We start from the raw sequence: 18,984 nt of genomic DNA on the forward strand, positions 1-18,984 counted from the left end.
AAAAGGAGACTGCAGATCAATGGCAACTCCCAGTGCAAAGGATGGCTATAATGCAGTTACAAATTTCAAAATGTATAACAGAACAAAAATGCTAAAATCAGTGTAATTTAGTGGAAAGCTCGTATGTTTTAACTAAGAGCCTAAACATTTCCCTCTCTTTCTGTAGTCTGTTCATATGTGAATTCATTTCAGAGCAACTTTCAGACTTTAATGGAGCTTACTTTCACACGATTACGCAGGTAGTGTACAAGAAGGTGAAAAATCTAAAAACAGGCATACATTCAGCAAATGTTACATTACTTGATTTATGCTGGCAAAGTAATTAACACAGCAACGGTGCACAATCTGATTAAAGAGTAGATAATTTAGGGATTAACATGATTCATAGGAAAGAGGAGGCAGAGAGAGGTTCTCTAGCTGAGAAAGACTGAGGGTGGCGTTCCTGAGAAAAAGGGGAAATTTGCCCTAAGAGCCGCATTCTGGAGACAGACAAGGAATGACACTTAACTGAAGAGAAAGGGCTGACCTCACTATCCTATCTAATTGCCTTCTTGCTGCCCCGTGCAGGATCTTCTTTTTTCTCTTTGTACACCAGACAGTTTTTGAACAGTTTACATATTCAATGGTATCAGCCTTTACTTTTTATAAACTTATTGCTTTCGCTTTAAAGGTTTGTAATAAAAAGCTTGATCTAGAGCAGGGACAGGTATTTTTATGTCATATTGCCAACACATACCTTGTAAACTATTTGTGCACACAATATTTAAAACAGCTAAAATGGGGTCAACTGCATGCTTTCACCTGGTGTCTTGATTAAGGTTAGTATTTTAGTAACATTGGTCACAGCCCAGGTTTTACATGCCTTTCACATATCTCATCTCATACACCAATTATATTCAGGGATAAAAAAAGCGTTAAACACTAGATACATCAGAGATACTTTATTAGCTAGGCACCATTAAGCAGGAATTCTATGACAAACATATTAAGAGAAAAACGGGTATAACAAACAAATTCCTTAAACATTTAAAATTATTATAAAACCATGTTGGAAGCACTGTCTGGTGTTGCTCTTTGCATCAGCAAGCCAACACTCTAAAGCTGATAGCGGAATGAGTAGTTATGTTTCTAAAATATTTACTATATGACTGGTCATAAAAGGTGGTTTTCTGTTATATCACACAGCCAAAGAATATTCCCACTGCACAGAAAGTATGTGCAGGCTAGAGCCTGCAAACATGACTTTGTCTTAATGTGAGCTAGTGGAGAACTTATAGATTCTAGGCTTCATTGAATGTTTTATGATGGGGAGAAATGTGAGTAGTTTAGCAAGCAGATTTTGCTAGAAAAGAAAACACTGAGAACATTAACCTGAGTTGACAAATTAAGTGACTTCTTATGCTTTTACATGATGGAGGGTCAGCTGGACAAATAAATTATGTTTTAAAAAATAATTACGCAAACCATTTTAAGGAGGTCATTGTTCTGGAGGACCATGTGAAAATCCACTTTTTTTCTCTGTAATTTTAAAACTGTTCTTGGCATCTGGGACAATACAGGTAAATAAACGTGAAGAAGGAGCAGTTGCCAGACCTAGAATAAAATGAAGTCACAATCATAACCAATACTAAATCACTTAGAGGATTTGCATGATTCTTTATAGTCCTCAAAGCATACTAAACACAAACAACAGGCTTAGTTTTTGCTCCTGCTGACCAACCTAACTGCTGGTCTCATAAATACACCTGTACTTTGATTTGGGATTCTAGATTTGAATACTATTTAAAACAACTGGCTGATCACAGTTCTTTCACTATATCTAGTAGTAAACTAGCCAGTAGTAAACTCACAAACCAGGCCACTAACAGACAAGGTAAGGGGCTTCCACATACTTGGGGAACTCTCCAGGTATATGCTAAACAGTGTCTAAATTAAATTAGCCTGATAAGAACTAAATATGATCCAGGAAGAGCTGAGCAACTTTTGAAAGGAAGGAAGTGGGGGAAGGAGGGTCAGCCTGCTCAAGCCTCCAGGAGCTTAGAAAAGATCTCCAAATTGTTCTCTCCATCACTCCAGATCCTCCTGGGCACCTATACACTCTGTGTGTGTGGCCAGCCCTCTCGATAACAAAAGACCAATTAAAAAAAAATTCAAGCTACCAGTGTACCTTGTGTAATTTTCAGCGAAGTGAGGATACAGCATGAATAGGAGCAGCCAACTGCAGAAGCACATGAGCCAAAGTTGGCCTCTGAAGACTTCTGATTTCCTTGCCCCACCACTCCTGGTCTAGGACCCAACCCCGCCCCCCCCCCCCAATGCATCTAGGCACCTTGCTGCTTTCTACCATCTGAGAGAAGTAAAAAGAACTAATTTTCTTTTCCACACAGCAAAGGCTCTGAGAAATCTTTGATGCACCTCAGCTGTGTCCTTCAATATGGAAGATAAAACCCAGGCTAGTGAGCAGAATAGTGCTTTACTCAGAGGATGCAACTTCTTGTAAGTTTCAGTTGCTGGCCAAGGTACTACAATATGACGTGTGAATTATCTGATCAGTGGCTGTTATATGTTACGGGAGGGACGGTGTCTCAGTGGTAGAGCATCTGCTTGGGAAGCAGAAGGTCCCAGGTTCAATCCCTGGCATCTCCAAAAAAAAAGGGTCCAGGCAAATAGGTGAAAAACCTCAGCTTGAGACCCTGGAGAGCCGCTGCCAGTCTGAGAAGACAATACTGACTTTGATGGACCAAGGGTCTGATTCAGTATAAGGCAGCTTCATATGTTCATATTAAATCCTTAAACTACTTTCTAAACATGAGGATTCAAAATAGTTGGGGTGGGGAGCAATACTCCCTCTAAGGTGTGGAGTCTTGTGAGCAAAAATTGTACTTTGTGAACTACTGGCATTAAAGTTGTGAGCTACTGCAGAAATTAATTTGCTTTGGGGAAATCTTTCCTGAGCTAAGACAAAAATGTGCTAGAGACTCTAAAACTGTGAGCTAGCTCACACTAACTCAGTTTACAGGGAATACCTGTACTTGAACTTGATGAGTTGTCAGGTAGGTTTGGGTCAGCTTTTTCAGTCCATCTCCTCTGCTCCCATCTGACATGGCTTTTGCCAATGTAGGTCCCATGAGCCACAGCATAGCCTTTTTGAGATGACCGAAGGGAACCCTTTCCCCCTTTTTTACAAGTAGGAAAGCTGGCTGGATTGAAATCAACCCACTATCTTTAAGCTGCTTATTCATACAAATCTCCTTGTAAAACAGAACTATACAGTGTTTGAACAAGTGGGGTTTTTTCAGGCTTTCTCATCACTGAAACACACTTACCAGCAGGTGCAAGGGACTTCAGTGTTTCTAAAAGATGAGGGCTAGAAAATGTGACCAAGCATCTAAATGGTTCCTTGTTGTTCAAGATGCCCAGTTCTGGTTTACTTTTGAACACTGTCTCAAGCTGAAAGCCAAAGCAATCAATTACTGTGATATAGCCTTTATATTTCATCACTATTAAAGCTAAACATCTGAAAAATGCTTATTTTTTAGCATTACATGGTTATATGCTAAATCAGTGTTTCCCAGCCTCAGGGTTGGAAATCCCTAGGGGAGCATGGAATTAATGTAAGGGATCTGCAAATCTATATGCACACTAAGCATTGTCATTTTGATATTTGTGTCATTATGTGTGACTGGCATAAGGTCACCCAGAGTGCTTCAAGACAGAATGTGAATCTGAACCTGGGGCTTCTAGGTATTAATCAACACACAACTGTTGTAAATAATTACAATCACTATCAGGTGGGTAGCCTTGTTAGTCTGTAGCAGGAGAACAAAATACAAATCTAGTAGCCCCTAAAAGAGCAGCAATATTATGCAGGGTATAAGCTTTCCTGAGTCGATGATCCCTTTAGTGAACTCAAATTTCGTTCTAATGAAAAGCAATATATCTGTATTCTAGTATAAAGAAAAATATGACCAAAACTTTTTCCTCTCCCTAACTTTTGAGTCAGCTTCAGAAGTTTTTGCTTGATTTTACACTTTAACATACAGTGTAAGTCTGAGAAGGACGTAGAACCAGCATTTGGCGTTTTTTTCTCCTATGCTTAATTTTAGTGCTTGGAAATAAGCTGTGTATAGCATTTTAAAAAAAATAAAAATAATCATAAAAATAATTTTGATTAATATATGATCTTCTAATGTGTTTAAAGTTCATTTCCACAGAACATATATTTTTTATTTATATAATCTCTAAGCCTCATTTGCTAGTGACAGTTACCATACTCAACACAGGTATAAAAATGAGCGAAGGAAAAGAGAATTCAAGAGTGCCCCCATGTGGCAGAAAGTTATAAATGCTTAACATGCATGATTTTTCATGCACACTAAAAAAAAGTACAGCTTTCTGTGGTAATTTTGAATTTCATTGTTGGTGCAACTAAGTATAAATTCTAATTTGCTTAGGCAGTATTACCAAGTGTAGTGAAAACAGCATTGAAGTGCAAGAATGATATCAAATTTAGCATTACTTTGGGTAGGCTTTTTGGGAGGAAGGAAAGGAAAGGTCCCCTGTGCAAGCACCAGTCGTTTCCAACTCTGGGGTGACGTTGCTTTCACAATGTTTTCACAGCAGACCTTTTATGGGGTGGTTTGCCATTGCCTTCCCCAGTCATCTACACTTTCCGCCAGCAAGCTGGGTACTAATTTTACCGACCTTGGAAGGATGGAAGGCTGAGCCAACCTTGAGAGGGTACCTGAAAACCCAACTTTCGCCAGGGATCGAACTCAGGTCATGAGCAGAGCTTAGGACTGCAGTACTGCAGCTTTAACACTCTGCACCATGGAAGGAAACTTTCTGGTAAAATCCCCTTTTTGCCTACTGGCACCTCAAAGGCCAGAGGGAAAAAAAATGGGGGAAATTGATTTAACCAATTTTTTTGCCAAAGCCTAGAGCATCCCCTCACATCATGACATCACTTTTCGTTATCACCAGAAGTGGCATTGTACACCAGTGTGCTTGTACCAGCCCCCCAAATCTTTGAGGGGACCCCAAGTAGGAGCCTGGCGTCCCTAACACTTGGGTTGCAGCATCAGAAAACATTTTTAATTCCAAGGCCAGGGTCCAACAGCTAAACAGAATTCCACAATTCCTATATATAATGAAAAATAACTGCAGGCTGGTTTCAGAAAGAATGGAAAGTTATCCAGTGTTCTGTATACAAATTCTGGAGCATATGTTTAGACTTTCATATCTCCTATATGTGCATTGCCCTGACATAGATGGCCCAAGGCCTAGTTCAGTCTCATCAGATCTTGGAAGCTAAGCAAGGTCCATCGTCCTGGTGCAGGATGTAGATTCAGAATTGCTCTAGAACATGGACAGGGTGCCAAACAGAATTGCACTAATCCTGATCATAGAACTCTTTTGCACTAACTTGCCTTAACATTATATTCACAGTGTTATCACTACCATTACACTCAAAGTATTATATTTGCATAACTTGCCTTAAAGTATATAGTGCCATTTCTCTCTATTCTAGGCTTGGAATGGTCTGGGGAACAAAGGACAATGGCTTCCATTAGAAATCTTTGCTAAGCATACTAGATATGAAAGAATCTTCTTTAGCAAAAGCCTGTTATCATCATTTGTTCTGTAAACATCCTTTGGTGGAGAGTAAGCTATCTTTTCTACCTCCGGGAGCCTATCTCTTGGAGAAGGTTAGAGCAGAAGCTCTGCTCTTACTCATTCTGGAATTGGGCCAGGGAGCCTACACTGGAGAACAACAGGGAAGTAGGGAAAACCGCAGAAATGCTACATGGAGGTTCTGATTAGAGACCCCAGGTGATATCAGTTCATCTTTTGCTTCTAAGTTGGGACATGGGATGTTTATTTGACCAACGAATGTAATCAAAATGTCAAAAGCGGGGACGGTGTAGCCAATCTGTAAGTTGGCCTTTGTTTACAAAAGGTATAAATGCTATGGGGGAATGATTTCGAAGGAAAATGGAGGAAGGATGAAGGAAGGGTGAGAGGTTGTTTTCCTTCTCACATTAATGTGAAAACAAGCCTTATGGATTCACCATAAGTCAGCTGTGACTTGATGGCACTTTCTACCACCACACATGCAATATTTATTTTAATAATGCTTGTATCCCACCATTTGTCCTATTGCAAAAATATGCATTCATGTAATTTTTTACCCTGTATTTTGCATATTGTAGTTTTGGCTGGGGATCATTTCCAAAGTCCTCTTCATTAATTCTCCAAATGGCCTCCTTTTTGTTTTTATCTTCTTGAATTATCCTTGGATCCACTAGAAAGCACAGAACTATTTAAACTCTCATGTAAACATTAAGAAGACTGCAGATTTATACCCCAACCTTCTCTCTGAATCAGAGTCTCAGAGCGGCTTACAATCTCCTTCCCCCGCAACAGACACCCTGTGAGGTGGGTGGGGCTGAGAGAGCTCTCACAGCAGCTGCCCTTTCAAGGACAACCTCTGTGAGAGCTATGGCTGACCCAAGGCCATTCCAGCAGGTGCAAGTGGAGGAGTGGGGAATCAAACCCGGTTCTCCCAGATAAGAGTCCGCACACTTAACCACTACACCAAACTGTATCCTTTTCAGAGTGACAGTCAGTAATGGCTACAGAATCAGGCATACATGCTTAAAATAACTGATTTCATGTGAATAACCCTGTTTTGGCTTAAAGCTCTGTATAGCAAAGTAACATAGATACCTTCTTCCAAAGCACTATTCCTTTCCTGTAGAGGTCGTGGGTTAAAAGTCTGAACATTCTGGGGAACAGGGGGAAAAGAGAGAGAGAGAGAGAGAAAGAAAGAAAGAAAGGCCATGTATTTAAATTAGTATAATTTCTTTTATAATTGTAAGAAGCAACATCCAGACTTCACTGTATTTTTTTAAGATATGTCCTGAAGCATTTCATCTTTAAAAGTCATCAGAAGCTTGTAATGCCCAGTCTTCAACAGAAGAACAAACCTGAGTTACAAATCTATCTTTGCCAAACTGTTATCCTGTCATCTAGAAATGGAAAATGAAATTGCTGCATTGTTGAGAAAGAAGGAATACCCCTGAAAAGCAGTGTGGTGGTGGGGGTACTAAATCTGTCTTGTCAGTCTAGTTCTGTGCTACTGTAGCACAATTTCTTGGAAGAAGACAACTTCCCCACCTTTTGGGAAGTTTACAACCAGGCCTAAACAATGAAAACCGAAGATGTGGCTCACCTGGTTACACCGTTTAAATACAATATCTTTGAGGGAGTCTAAACAACGGCTACGGAGGTCCATCTCATTGATTTCACTGTAACTGGTAGCAGTCAACAGGGCCTTAAAATGAAAATGGATACAGTTTTTACCACACATTGCTACTCTTCAACACAATAATACAGCTTGTAAGAACTTATACTAGTACGTAACTGATCTTGAAACATTTCCTTTTAGAATGCACTTTATATATCTAATAGCGATGTGTGGCCACGGATCAGAGCCACATGGATGCTAAACAGGTTTTTCAGCAATCTTGGGGGACTCCCCAGGTTTGCAAAAAGATCTGAAATCTTTTTTAAAAATATAATTGGGGAGTAATTTTCCCAAAGGTAAGTAGCATTCTCCGTGCTTATGCAGAGAACATACTTACTTCTAGCATTTGTTGGTGGGAGTGGGGCGTTTCACTGAGCTCAGTGGCAGCAGTGCAAGAAGAGAGCCTCTCTGGGCCCAGTGGCCATGCAGCACGGCCTTGGAGCCCCACTGGGTCTACCAGCAGTGGCCATGCAGCCCAGCAAAGCCCCTGAGTTGCACAGGGCCTGGGACCAAAGTGTAGATGGGTGGGAATCCCCCCCACCCATGATAATTGCGAGCTCAGATCTGTATTCAATAATATTTAATTTCTCAGATCAGAGAACTGCCTAGGCTAATAACTTTTCAAGGTAACCAAACACTGATTTCTACCACAGTGCTCTCTTTTTTCATTGATAAATACAATGCACAACATTATTTTGAAAATGAGATTACTAGATCTTTAAGGTGAAGTATGCTTACCTGGAAAAGCATAGCTCTGCAGGTTCTAAATATGGAATGGGAAATAAAGACATAAGGAGTCTGTGAATGGTAAACAACGTAGGTTGGCTTGTACTGGTTTGGTTTTTTAAACTGCGTTCCCCATGCAACTCGAATCCACACTGAATTGTCTTCATATTTCTTAAAAGTGATAGTGACCTGATTTAAGGAAAAAACAATTAAAAAGAAGCAAAATTACGTATTTTAGTACAGGTGTAGATATATAAGTATATACTGAAGTAACAGCTGCATAGAGGACTATACACAGACTTTCCAACAAAGCAAAATTCTGTACACTACAAACCACATCCTATGGTATATCTGACTCTCTTTTCTAATAGGATGATCTGACATCTATTTTTTCAAGATGGCAAATTCCTGCCTCACCAAATAACAGAAAGCAACTGCCATATAAAAACCACTGCAGGCAGAACACTTTTTAAAAACTTGTGATTTCTAATTGCTGAATAATAACTCAGTGTTTTAAGAATTTTAAACATACTTGAATTTCAGCTTGGTTCTTACATTTTTCAGAAGTAACTGAAGGCTGGTTTTAAAGTTGTTTTTGAAATCTACCAAGTCGAAAATGACATTTTCATCACCTGACAAAAACAAAACAACTATTAAAAACTTCACATCACACAAAACACCAGTCTTGCTACAGAACTCATAGCAGCTGTTCTCCATACTTGATTTCAGCCATTAGTAAAGCAATAAGTCTTAACATAGTTCCAGTATTAATAATTTGAGGTCCTAGAGACATCTCACTACACTATATGCTGAAGAACCAAAAGTCTACACAGCAAGCTGTGTAAAATACTCATCACAATGGATTCTAGTGAACTCTTGCAAAGATAAAACAAGCCTACAGAATACTGCAAATGGAGAATGTTACGCAATACATATTGATTAGTATAATGGAATGAATTCCAAGATCTGTAGGCAGAAGAAGCTGAATGATGATCTCCCCCACCCCAGTAATTTCCAGTTCTGGAAACATTTATTCCTAATAAGAATGTGGAACCTGTATGAAGTAGCTACACAGGTCAAGGAGATGCTGTGCAGAAGGGGAATAAGACAAAATTGTTCCCTCCTGCATCTTGTATAAGCAGATAGAAGAAGAGAGCACTTTCACTCACTCCTTTATTGCAGCCACCTATGTAGCTAATAATCCAGGAGGATCCTGTAATCTCAAGGATAAACTTTTTCCAGGTCAGAAATGACTCCTGGGGAAAGAAGAAATCTGAAAAAAATGACGATTTTTGCAAAGTCCTTGTAGTGGTTTCAGATTCAAACCTGGTTGTAGGTTAATACATGTGAAGGTCTATGAATAAGTTATTATTAGCACCAGAGATGCTGGAGGAAAGCGTTTTCCACAAAAAGATGTCTGTTACAACCAAAAAGAGGTGACACACCGCAAGAAACTGAAGCATCAAAGTAGTGGCAACCTGCTCTGCTATAATAATTAAAACACATTTTAATATCTTTAAGCTCTATACAAATAGCCAATTCTTAATTGGACAATTGTGAATACTTACCGCTTTCTCTGGTCATCTTGTAAACAGTCCAATTTTTTTTGTCCCTATATGTGTAATTGTCTGAGGAAAAATATTTGACAATAACTAGTACAGAAACGAAGGGTTTTTTACACAGTCAGGATATTCAGGCTGTTATAATGGCAATATAATTAAGGAAATTGAGGGTATTTAATTGTTGAGAAGTAAACCAACTTCCAGCAACGTAAACAGGGCATTTATTAGTAACTGTTTCACAAGGTCTATTCTGAATGGCAGGAATATGAATATGTACACAAGTACTGTTCTGCTGAATTCAAACCTTCTGGGTCAGACAATCAAATCTGTGTTTAACAAGCAAGGTGTATATTATGCAAATTACTAAAGTTCAAATCCTAGGTACTCTGGGTTGGAACCAGTCTAAATTTTCCAATGGCAGAATGGAAATTTCCTGCTTCTCCTATCCCACTGTGGTCCACTGATCTTTGCAAAATGCTGCTTCTGGGGGAAAGGGGCCCTGAGGAATGACATGAGGGGGGTCTGAATCCATTCCACTGACGTGAAAGTAAGTCCCAGTTAGGTCAGTGATTCTTATTTATAAGTAACAAGTAATGGATCAAGCTTGTTAAGGGGTCTCTCCCCCTCTTTTTGTGTCATCAGAAAAATTAGCTACATAATCACTTAAAACATAAAAAACATAAAACATCCTACTTACAAATGATGTCTAGATTTGCTGCATGCTGGATTGTTGCACCATTTTCCTTAAAAGATAATACAAACAGTTTATGAAGTCTTATCAAGGTGTTTATACAGCCAATCCTCCAGGGGTCTCCCAAAGAAGGACTTTGGTCTGTCATAACCAGATGCTGGGTTGGCAGAGGACCTTGAGGCCAGGCCTCAGAACTGGCAAGAACTGGGAGTCCTGTTCCTCTTGGTCAGGAACCCCTAAATTGAACAGGTGGTGGCAGCGTGGAGGATAAGCTCCCTCCAGGAGTTGGCAACTCAAAAGGGAGTTGACGTGACCGGGTCTGAAGGCAGAATCGGGCCGGTTCCATCACAAGGAGCAATTCTGAGTTCCAAGCCCTGTTTCAGAATATACTAAGTCCCCTGCCCCTACTTTTTTTTCTGGGCAACTTTTCACAGGGGTAAGGGCCAGTTACATAGTTTCAGAATTCTTTGATACAGAGAAGCTCCACTCCACCCATCTCAACACCAATAGGGCGCACCCAGTCTTGTCCCCCATTTTCTACACCCTCAGTCTGCCTTCCTTACCTTTTCCATACTTAGTCCCATTTACAGCTTTGCATTCTTGTTCCATCTGTCACCTGGATTGCCCAGGCCAAGGTTCTAGTATCTTCGTTACTAGGCAACCCCACAGTGGTGACCGTAATCTCACAAGATCTCAATGAGCATTTTAGGGTAATCTGAACTCCCTACTGGTCTCCAACCCCCAAGTTTGTGTTTTTCTGCAAGCCTTTTCCCAAGTCTGCAAAAACATGGCCTCCTATGGACAAGGGATCATTATATGGATATCTTATCTGCATTTTTAGCCATGTTCAGAATTAGATAAAATGATCAATGTTTTAAAAGATATCTAAAAAAAAAAATCTATTTTGCAATGTTCTCAGAATAGCTGGCAGCAAACTTCTTTCATGTAACTTTTTCCAAGTTTTGTTCTCACCTCACAAAGTTGAGTTACTTCTTGGGACACATTCTCCTTTGTCTGATGTAAGTTTATAGACTGAAGCTGGTTCTCAGAGAGAAACCCCCACGTAGTCAGCATTTTCCCTATTTCTGAGCGTGGTATTCGTAGGACAGTTCTCCTGATGTATTCAGCTACTATTTCATCCATAATGAAGGCACTTCAAAGAACTGAACATAAACAGCACAAATTACGGTATCATTATAAAAATGCTGCACCCACATTTGGAATGGTGTACAGTTTGGGGTGCCCTACCCTTACAAACAGTTATCAGAAAGCTAGAACATATATAAAAAAAGACCAGTATAAAAGAGCAACTAAAGTTATTACATAAGAGAAGCCATGTTGGATCAGGCCAATGGCCCATCCATTCCATAAAAGTAGATAAAAGCGTATGAGGATATTAAGTTAGAAAAATAGGAGGATCAGAAGACACTGCAGATGTTACTAAGCTATGAATGTTGTGGAGAGAAACATGTTTTTTTATACTTCATTTCTGTAATTTTACAAGCTCAGGGTCATCCAACTTACAGTAGATTTTGATCAGAAAGTGACAACTATGCCATATAATACAAACTTTCAGAATTCACTGTCACACAAGGTTAAGTGATGACCACTAGCTTAGATAGCTTTTAGAAAGGATTTAAAAAATTAACAGCTAAATAGATTTTTTAAATGCATAAAGGCAGCATCCCTATTCCCTCTGAACACCAGAGATCAAATAAAAGTAGGGATCATGGCTTGCTGGCAAGCTTCCTGGGAACACTCCCCTCTCTTTATTTTGTTTGTGTAATTCTACAAAAGCATCACGTACCTCAGTCAAGCTATAGTATTTATTTATAACAATCAGCCGAATGCTGTTTCTTGATCAGACATAGATGAGATTTCTTCAGGTTTCACATCTCCAATCTCTAGAAAAATATTGAGAGAGTAGCCATCTGGAACACGCACGTAATAGCGGGCAGATATATATAAGACCAACACCTTTAAGACCAACAAAGTTTTATTCAGAATGTAAGCTTTCCTGTGCTCTAATCAGACGAGGAATCAGGTACAGTGAGCAGAGCTACATATAGCCGGTGGGCCGTAGTTTAGAATGCAAAACGGTACAAATTTAAGATCCAATGACTGAATAGTAAAATTAACAGACTGAGCAAACCTTTGATCTGGGTAACATGAGCGGGAGAAACCAATAAAACAGTAACATGCCAAATTGTGAGAATGTGTGTTAATCACTATTGTTATAAGCCTAAGTTATTAGCGAATGTGTTTGCAAAGTTATTCACAATCAACGACTGCTTTTGTGAATGCACACCCTATTAATTTTGTAGGCAGTTTACATAGAAGTGTCGATGTGTACTTTTGGCATGCCCCTGCCAGTTCACCCCATTGATCGCACCGGGATTTACTGACGAGTAAAGGGGTCGTCGAGCTGTTCGCCAAGACAATAGTACGTACCTCAAAGACCCCTCCGTGGCAGCGGCCACCCAACTTACCTCAGTGGAAAGATCCCCCGCTATGCCACAATGCCTCGGCCATTTTCCTCCCCTCGATGTCAAGAACACTTCGGACCGCCCGCCAACTGTCTCGAGCAACCAACCATTTCCTCCGTTTCGAACCAACCAATCGACGATGACAGCGCCAGTTCCAAGCGACCAATCGCTGCGCCAGTGTCGTTGCTTGCGCTTGCGCAGCGCGAGCCTCCCCTCTCCTCAACAATAGGCGTCGACTCTGTCTCGCCACTTATTATTTGGATAAACTTCCGGGGTTGAGTGAAGTTTGTTTCCGGGTTATGCCCTTCCTCTGGTTCCTGAGAAGTCCTGGTGTAGGGAAAGTTATCGCTTTTAAGTTTGGGTAAGTATTCAGTGCTATGTGTTTGCTAGTACAATTTTATGAAGAGTTACCGTGATCCCGTTTAAATAATCGAGTTTAGCCTGGAGTAATTCTCCGTAGTATTGTACTGGTCGCTGCGCTGATTTTCTGTTTTGAGATTTACGTAGAAATGTCCCACACTTTACCTCTTTGCATTTAATGACTTTAAGCCCCACTTTTCATGTTTTCCTTCTGTAACTACGCACATGCTTATATATTTCTGCTAAGTGGATATTTGCTGCAGGTATCTGATTAAATAGGTTCTAGTCCTCTTGATTTTAGCGGGGAATAGATTAGAGTAATTCTGCATAGGATTGCACTGTAAATCCTTTATTCTGCAAGGTACTGCAAGTTTTGTGTGTGTGAGCCGTGTTATATTATCCAGTTGTCCCTATTAACCATGAGGCAGTTTCAGATCTTGAGCGACCCTGGGTTGCCAGTTCTCTAGGTTCCCCTCTTCTTCTCACCACCAGGCTGCCGCATACGGCCTCCCTCCCAGTTGCCTTGTCCATCCCTTGCCTGCTCGTGAGCTCTCCCACTGGACATGCTCACCACTGCTTACCATTGGGCAGTAACTGTAACGATGGGGAGTCCAGTAGAGTGCTAGCAAATGCGTGAGTCGTCAGCAGCGGACTCTGCCAGAAGCCAGTTGGGACCTGGCAGCTACCCAACCTCAGAGCATGCAGATGCTGGCTCTGATGGTTCCTGCCTAGTGAAAATCTATGTTGTTTGAGGGGGGGAGGGGAAGGTTGGGATTTTTTTTATATAAACGAGATCAACTTGGCTGAAATTGTATGTCAAGTCTTATTTTTTCTTCTGAGAGATTGCTTTTCATCCCACCCCATCTTCTCTTTGGTGCACATTTTAAGTTTCTAGGGCTGAGGGAAAAGTAGAGGGGTTTTTTTTGAGTGGCTTTGAGTCTGTAAAGCTGGCAATTCGAATAAGCATGTTTTAAACCATTGTTAGTGCTTTCTAAAGTTCTTCCTGTTTTAGATTCTCTAAGACAAGAATGTCGAACATGTGGATCAGAGCTGGCCCATCCAGGGCCCTTAACTGACCCATGAGCAACTGGGCATTACCTTTATTGTTAGATGTCAGAGGCTGTGCATTATGTATACTGTTCCAGCTGTTATGAGTAATGGACAGTGAAAGTGGTAGGGTGGATGTCAGGGAGATACTTTAACAAAATACTGCAAAGAGTGTTAAGATTTAAAGCATTAATATCATTCATTCTCTTTGCCTTTGTCCTTTATAAAGTTTATATCTACCATACCTGGCATTATATTTTATGGTACAAATGGCCCGGCCCAATAAAGTGACATTTATGTCAGACCTGGCCCTTGTAACTAATGAGTTTGACACCTCCGAAGTATTGCCAGATATTCCCTGAAGCCATCAGTGCCACTCTATAGATGACAGCTTATCTTTTAAAACCCATTACATTGTCACTTATTTATTCTACTGTGCTTTTCTCCTCAATGGAGACCCAAAGCGGTTTGTATCATTCTCACTTTTCATTTGTTAGCAAGGGCTTGAGTGAGAACAGTTGCAGCAGATACAGGCTAGCTGAGACCAACTTAGGGAGGAAGTCTGAGGAAGTCCCATTTTGTTCACTGAGAACTAGTCCCGGGAAAGTGTTATTAGTATAACGGCCTTTTTAATATATATGTCTCCATTTCTGCTTCTGTGTTCCATCACTATTTCTTTTTTCTACTTCTTTCTGCTTTACTCACTCTTTACTTTGTTTTTTAAAAAATACAGAAGAAGTGATGTTAGGGTTGCCAAGTCCAATTCAAGAAATATCTGGGGACTTTGGGGGTGGAGCCAGGAGACATTGGGGTGGAGCCAGGAACAGGGTGGTGACAAGCATAATTGTTATGCCAATAAAGGTTTCTGGAATTGGAATTGGACAAGCATAATTGAACTCCAAAGGGAGTTCTGGTCATCACATCTAAAGGGACCGCTCTGAGGCAAGTTGTGTGCACGCTGCCACAGAAGGTTCTTTGAGGTGCCCACGATTGGCTTGGCGAAATGCCTTCCCTCCATTGGAAATAGTAAAGGATAGGGGCACCTTCTTTGGAGACTCATAGGTCCAATTGTTTTGAAACTTGGAGGGTATTTTGGGAAGAGACATTGGATGCTATGCTGAAAACTTGGTGCATCTACCTCAAAAAACAGCCTCCCCTCAGTCCCAGATATCTGCAGATCAATTCTCCATTATACCCTATGGGAATCAGTCTCCATAGGGAATAATGGAGTGTCCAGCAGACATTTCCCTCTCTCCCCTCCCACGTTATGATGACTCTGAACTGGGGGGAGGACCTCCAAACCAGGGTATCCCCTGCCCCCACCTGGGGATTAGCAAGCCTAAGTGATGTTGCCTTTGCTCAATATTCCATTGGTTCATTCTTGATCTAGTTTCTGGTCTGACTCCTGACCCCCCACGATTGGTTGTAAAGTATTTGACTGTATATGCATGCACTTGCAACATGCCACTGCTGAAAATGCCTTAGACATTTAAAATTTAATTTTTAAAAGTATCTTGCTTTTCCTGCCAGTGGTGACCCCAAGTGGCATACATCATTTTCCTCAGCTCCGTTTATCCTCACAACAAACCTGTGAGGTAGGTTAGGCTGAGAAAGATTGTGACTTTCCCAAGGTCACTCAGTGAGTTTCCGTGGCAGAGTGAGGTTTCAAACCTGGGTCTCCAAGATCCTAATCCAGTGTTCTAACCACCATACCACCTTGGTGTTGCTGAATTCTAGACATATCCTTTCCCCCAGCTTATAATAGCTTATGTTTTGTTTCTACTTTGTTATGTATGTGCTCTTTGAGCTTGTGAAATATGACACATGATATATCATGGTAATAAAGTGGTGGTACACTGTTCTCTTCTCCTATCATTGCTTTCCCAGGCAGTCAATGTTGCTGAGTATAAATTGCAGCTATTGTATAAGGTCAGATGCATCCATTGTGCGATTAAACATTCTGTCACATATTTTAAAAAGGGAACTGTTATGACCAGTCTATTAACACATCTTTCTTCCAAAACTTCTGCAAGAGAGACTCTTGTGGAGTAAATGAATTTAACATGCGTGAAGAGGAGAAGGTGGAGGACGGCTTAGATTGTGAGGCTGAGAGAGAATATAGGTGTTGTTGAATGCACAAAGCATTTTTATATGTAAATACTGGGTATATTATTGTTCAAGTGGAAAAAGGCTGGCTACAAAGACCAATGGCATGAATGATGACTATAGAGAGGCATTATAAAAATATGATTGACCATGCTGCTTAAATTTTTTTTTATTTCAGGGCAATAGAATGATACCTTTGTTAAAACCCTCTGACAATTTCAAAGTATTTGCTTAATTTATACCTTGCCTTTCTCAACAATGGGGACTCAAAGCAGCTTACATTGTTCTCCTCTCCTCCATTTTATTCTCACAACAACCCTGTGAGGTAGTTAAGTTTACAGTATGACTGGCTCAAGGTCATCCAGCAAATTTGAACCTGGGTCTCCCATATCCCACTTTGATTCAGCTATCCTAAAGTTTGAGCACTACTTTGAGGAGATTTTGATTGGCTTAGTAAAATTATACCCTTTTATTATATGCACAATTGAGTTTTGTGTGCACAGTGGCATCCACCCAGCAGAAGTTGTTGTCTCCTATCTACTGGTATCAAGAAGCAGGCTTTGTAATTATATGGCTACCTGTTCAGTAAAAAAACATCAATAACCCCCACCTGAATGTAAGTTCCCAGACATCTATCAACCCCAAAGTTCAAAGAACAAGTAGGATGGAAATTGAAATAAATTGTACTCCTGGAAGAGGAAGCGGAATGGAGCAGATGACTCCATTTTTTGCAGATCATTTATCTTAAATGAAATCAGCTTTCTCAAACCTTGATCTATTTGCAGTGGTATGACTGTATGCTTTTTCCTCTATACCTTTTGAAACTAGCTACAGTGAAAGTACCGTATTAGTATGGTTAATGGTTTTTTTAATTGAGTTTTTATATTTGTCCTAATACTTATGTAACTTATGTATACTTATGAACATCCTATAGGGTCACCATAAGTCATCTGCCATGGCACTCACACACACACTTATGTAAGTTATATGGCTTCTCTCTATAGGTGATAAGCAACTTCAGCTCTGAAGTTATGTCTAACCGGATGGTAAATTCTTATAATTCGAACTAGTTTTAACTCTTATGGGAAAGAAATCTGAATTTTAAAGTATTTTTATTACAGATCTCGTTATTTGCTGATGTCTGTAATGTGTTTATATTTTTTACATTTTTATTTTACATTTTTATTTTTTTATATTAAGACTGCAATAACCTTTGGTTAATAAGTATGAATAAATGATGATGCTATTAGTCCTGCAAGCAGTCTTTGAATACAAATGTCAGAATTTAAAGGAAACTGTCACATGCAGTTTATTTTTACCATAGAAAACTAGACGTTTAATCCTGTACAGCATCCCTGCAGTCTAAGCCCACTGAAATCAGTGGGTTTCAAGTGGTATAACTGGCGTAACTTAGCATAAGATTATATTGTAAGTAAAGGTACGCACACAAGGAAACATGAAGCTGCTTTATATTGAATTGAACTATTGGTCCATCTAGGTCAGCATTATTTAGTAGTGGCTCTACGGGGTCTCATGTTGAGGTCTATTAGTGCAATCTTAAGCAGGTCTACTCAGAATCCTACTCAAGTCTGTTTATTGGGGCTTACTATTAGGAAAGCGCTCTTCGGATTGCAACGTGTAGCTCAAATGTTGTTCAAGAGATTCATGAGGATTCCTTGTTTTGGGGTACAGTAACTTGACCGTTTTAATGGTATTTCTTCGCTAGGGTAGCTTTCATTCTCTCTTTGGGAATGTTGTTTACATACAGCATCATGACCAGCATTCCAGAGCTCATATTGCCTGAACTGCTCACTAAAAAGGCACAATTATTTACATAATTTATACCCCATCTGTCTCCCCGTGGAGACCCAAAGCAGATTATGTTGTTCTCTCCTCCGTTTTATCCTCGTGACAACCCTGTAAGGTTGGTTATTTGTATTTTATTTATTTATTCTTTGGGTTTCTAGGCTACTCTTCCCTGCACACAGGGCTCAGGGTAGCTTGCAACAGGATAAAACCATCTGGGTCAATTATATAACATTAATATACAGTTAAAATACAATTAATCCCGTGTCTAGTTTAAAACAATGCAGATGCCACATAAGGGGAATATTACCATTCTCCAATTTCTGAAGGTAGATAAAGGATAGGGGATCCTGGGAGTGCCAAATTATGTATTGTCCCATCGCTGTCCTCAACCAAAGGCCTGGTGGAACATCTCTACTTTGCAGGCCCTGTGACAAGGTAATAAATCCTGCAGGGCATGGATGTTCTCTGGCAGGGAGTTCCACCAGGCAGGGGTCAGGGCTGAGAAGGCCCTAGTCCTGGTTGAGGACAACCAGATCTCTCTCAGGCTGGGACTACCAGGAAATTTTTTGTGCTTGATTGTAATGTTCTACTGGTGGGGTATTGAGACAAGCGGTCCCGAAGGTATGTGGGTCCCTGACCGCAAATGGTCTTAAAGGGTAAACACCTTGAATTTGGACCAGCACTCCACTGATAACCAGTACAGTTCGCGTAGCACCAGTTGTGCATGTGCCATCCTAGGGGTCCCTGTCAGAACCTGCGTGGTTTCATTCTGAACCAGGTCAACCCCAAGGGAAGGCCCATGTAGGCTGAGAGTTTATGATTGGCCCAAGGTCTCCTAGCAGGCTTCTATAGCAGAGTGGGGATTTGAACCTGGATCTCCCACATCCT

The 18,984-nt window shown here is 40.4% G+C and overlaps 2 protein-coding genes across 2 annotated transcripts in view; one reads left to right on the plus strand and one right to left on the minus strand.

Moving 5' to 3' along the window:
• Positions 1 to 926: 926 nt before the first annotated feature.
• Positions 927 to 13,055, minus strand: CENPN (centromere protein N). The gene is made up of 12 exons (XM_060253665.1): positions 12,778 to 13,055; positions 12,096 to 12,192; positions 11,261 to 11,441; positions 10,295 to 10,340; positions 9,604 to 9,663; positions 8,591 to 8,667; positions 8,048 to 8,224; positions 7,235 to 7,336; positions 6,730 to 6,787; positions 6,192 to 6,304; positions 3,327 to 3,450; positions 927 to 1,593 (listed from the first exon to the last, which is right to left on the minus strand). Exons 3-12 carry the CDS (start codon positions 11,429 to 11,431, stop codon positions 1,478 to 1,480), a joined length of 1,044 nt encoding a protein of 347 aa, XP_060109648.1. The 5' UTR covers positions 11,432 to 11,441; positions 12,096 to 12,192; positions 12,778 to 13,055; the 3' UTR covers positions 927 to 1,477.
• CMC2 (C-X9-C motif containing 2) overlaps positions 12,866 to 18,984 on the plus strand; it is a 34,471-nt gene continuing 28,352 nt past the window's right edge. The window contains exon 1 of the mRNA XM_060253666.1: positions 12,866 to 13,135. The gene's annotated coding sequence lies outside the window, so the exon portion shown is untranslated. The remainder of the gene's footprint in view (positions 13,136 to 18,984) is intronic.

Source organism: Heteronotia binoei, chromosome 14, assembly GCF_032191835.1.
Source record: "Heteronotia binoei isolate CCM8104 ecotype False Entrance Well chromosome 14, APGP_CSIRO_Hbin_v1, whole genome shotgun sequence".
NCBI classification, from domain to species: Eukaryota; Metazoa; Chordata; class Lepidosauria; order Squamata; family Gekkonidae; genus Heteronotia; species Heteronotia binoei.

What these genes read in the sequence shown, in the direction of transcription:
- CENPN (XM_060253665.1), bottom strand. Translation starts at nt 11,431, where the DNA reads ATGGATGAAATAGTAGCTGAATACATCAGGAGAACTGTCCTACGAATA. An exon ending in TATTTAAACGGTGTAACCAG is followed by an intron (nt 6,788 to 7,234) that starts GTGAGCCACATC and finishes CCTGTTCCCCAG; the next exon opens with AATGTTCAGACTTTTAACCC. An exon ending in TACAATATGCAAAATACAGG is followed by an intron (nt 3,451 to 6,191) that starts GTAAAAAATTAC and finishes TTTGGCTTTCAG; the next exon opens with CTTGAGACAGTGTTCAAAAG.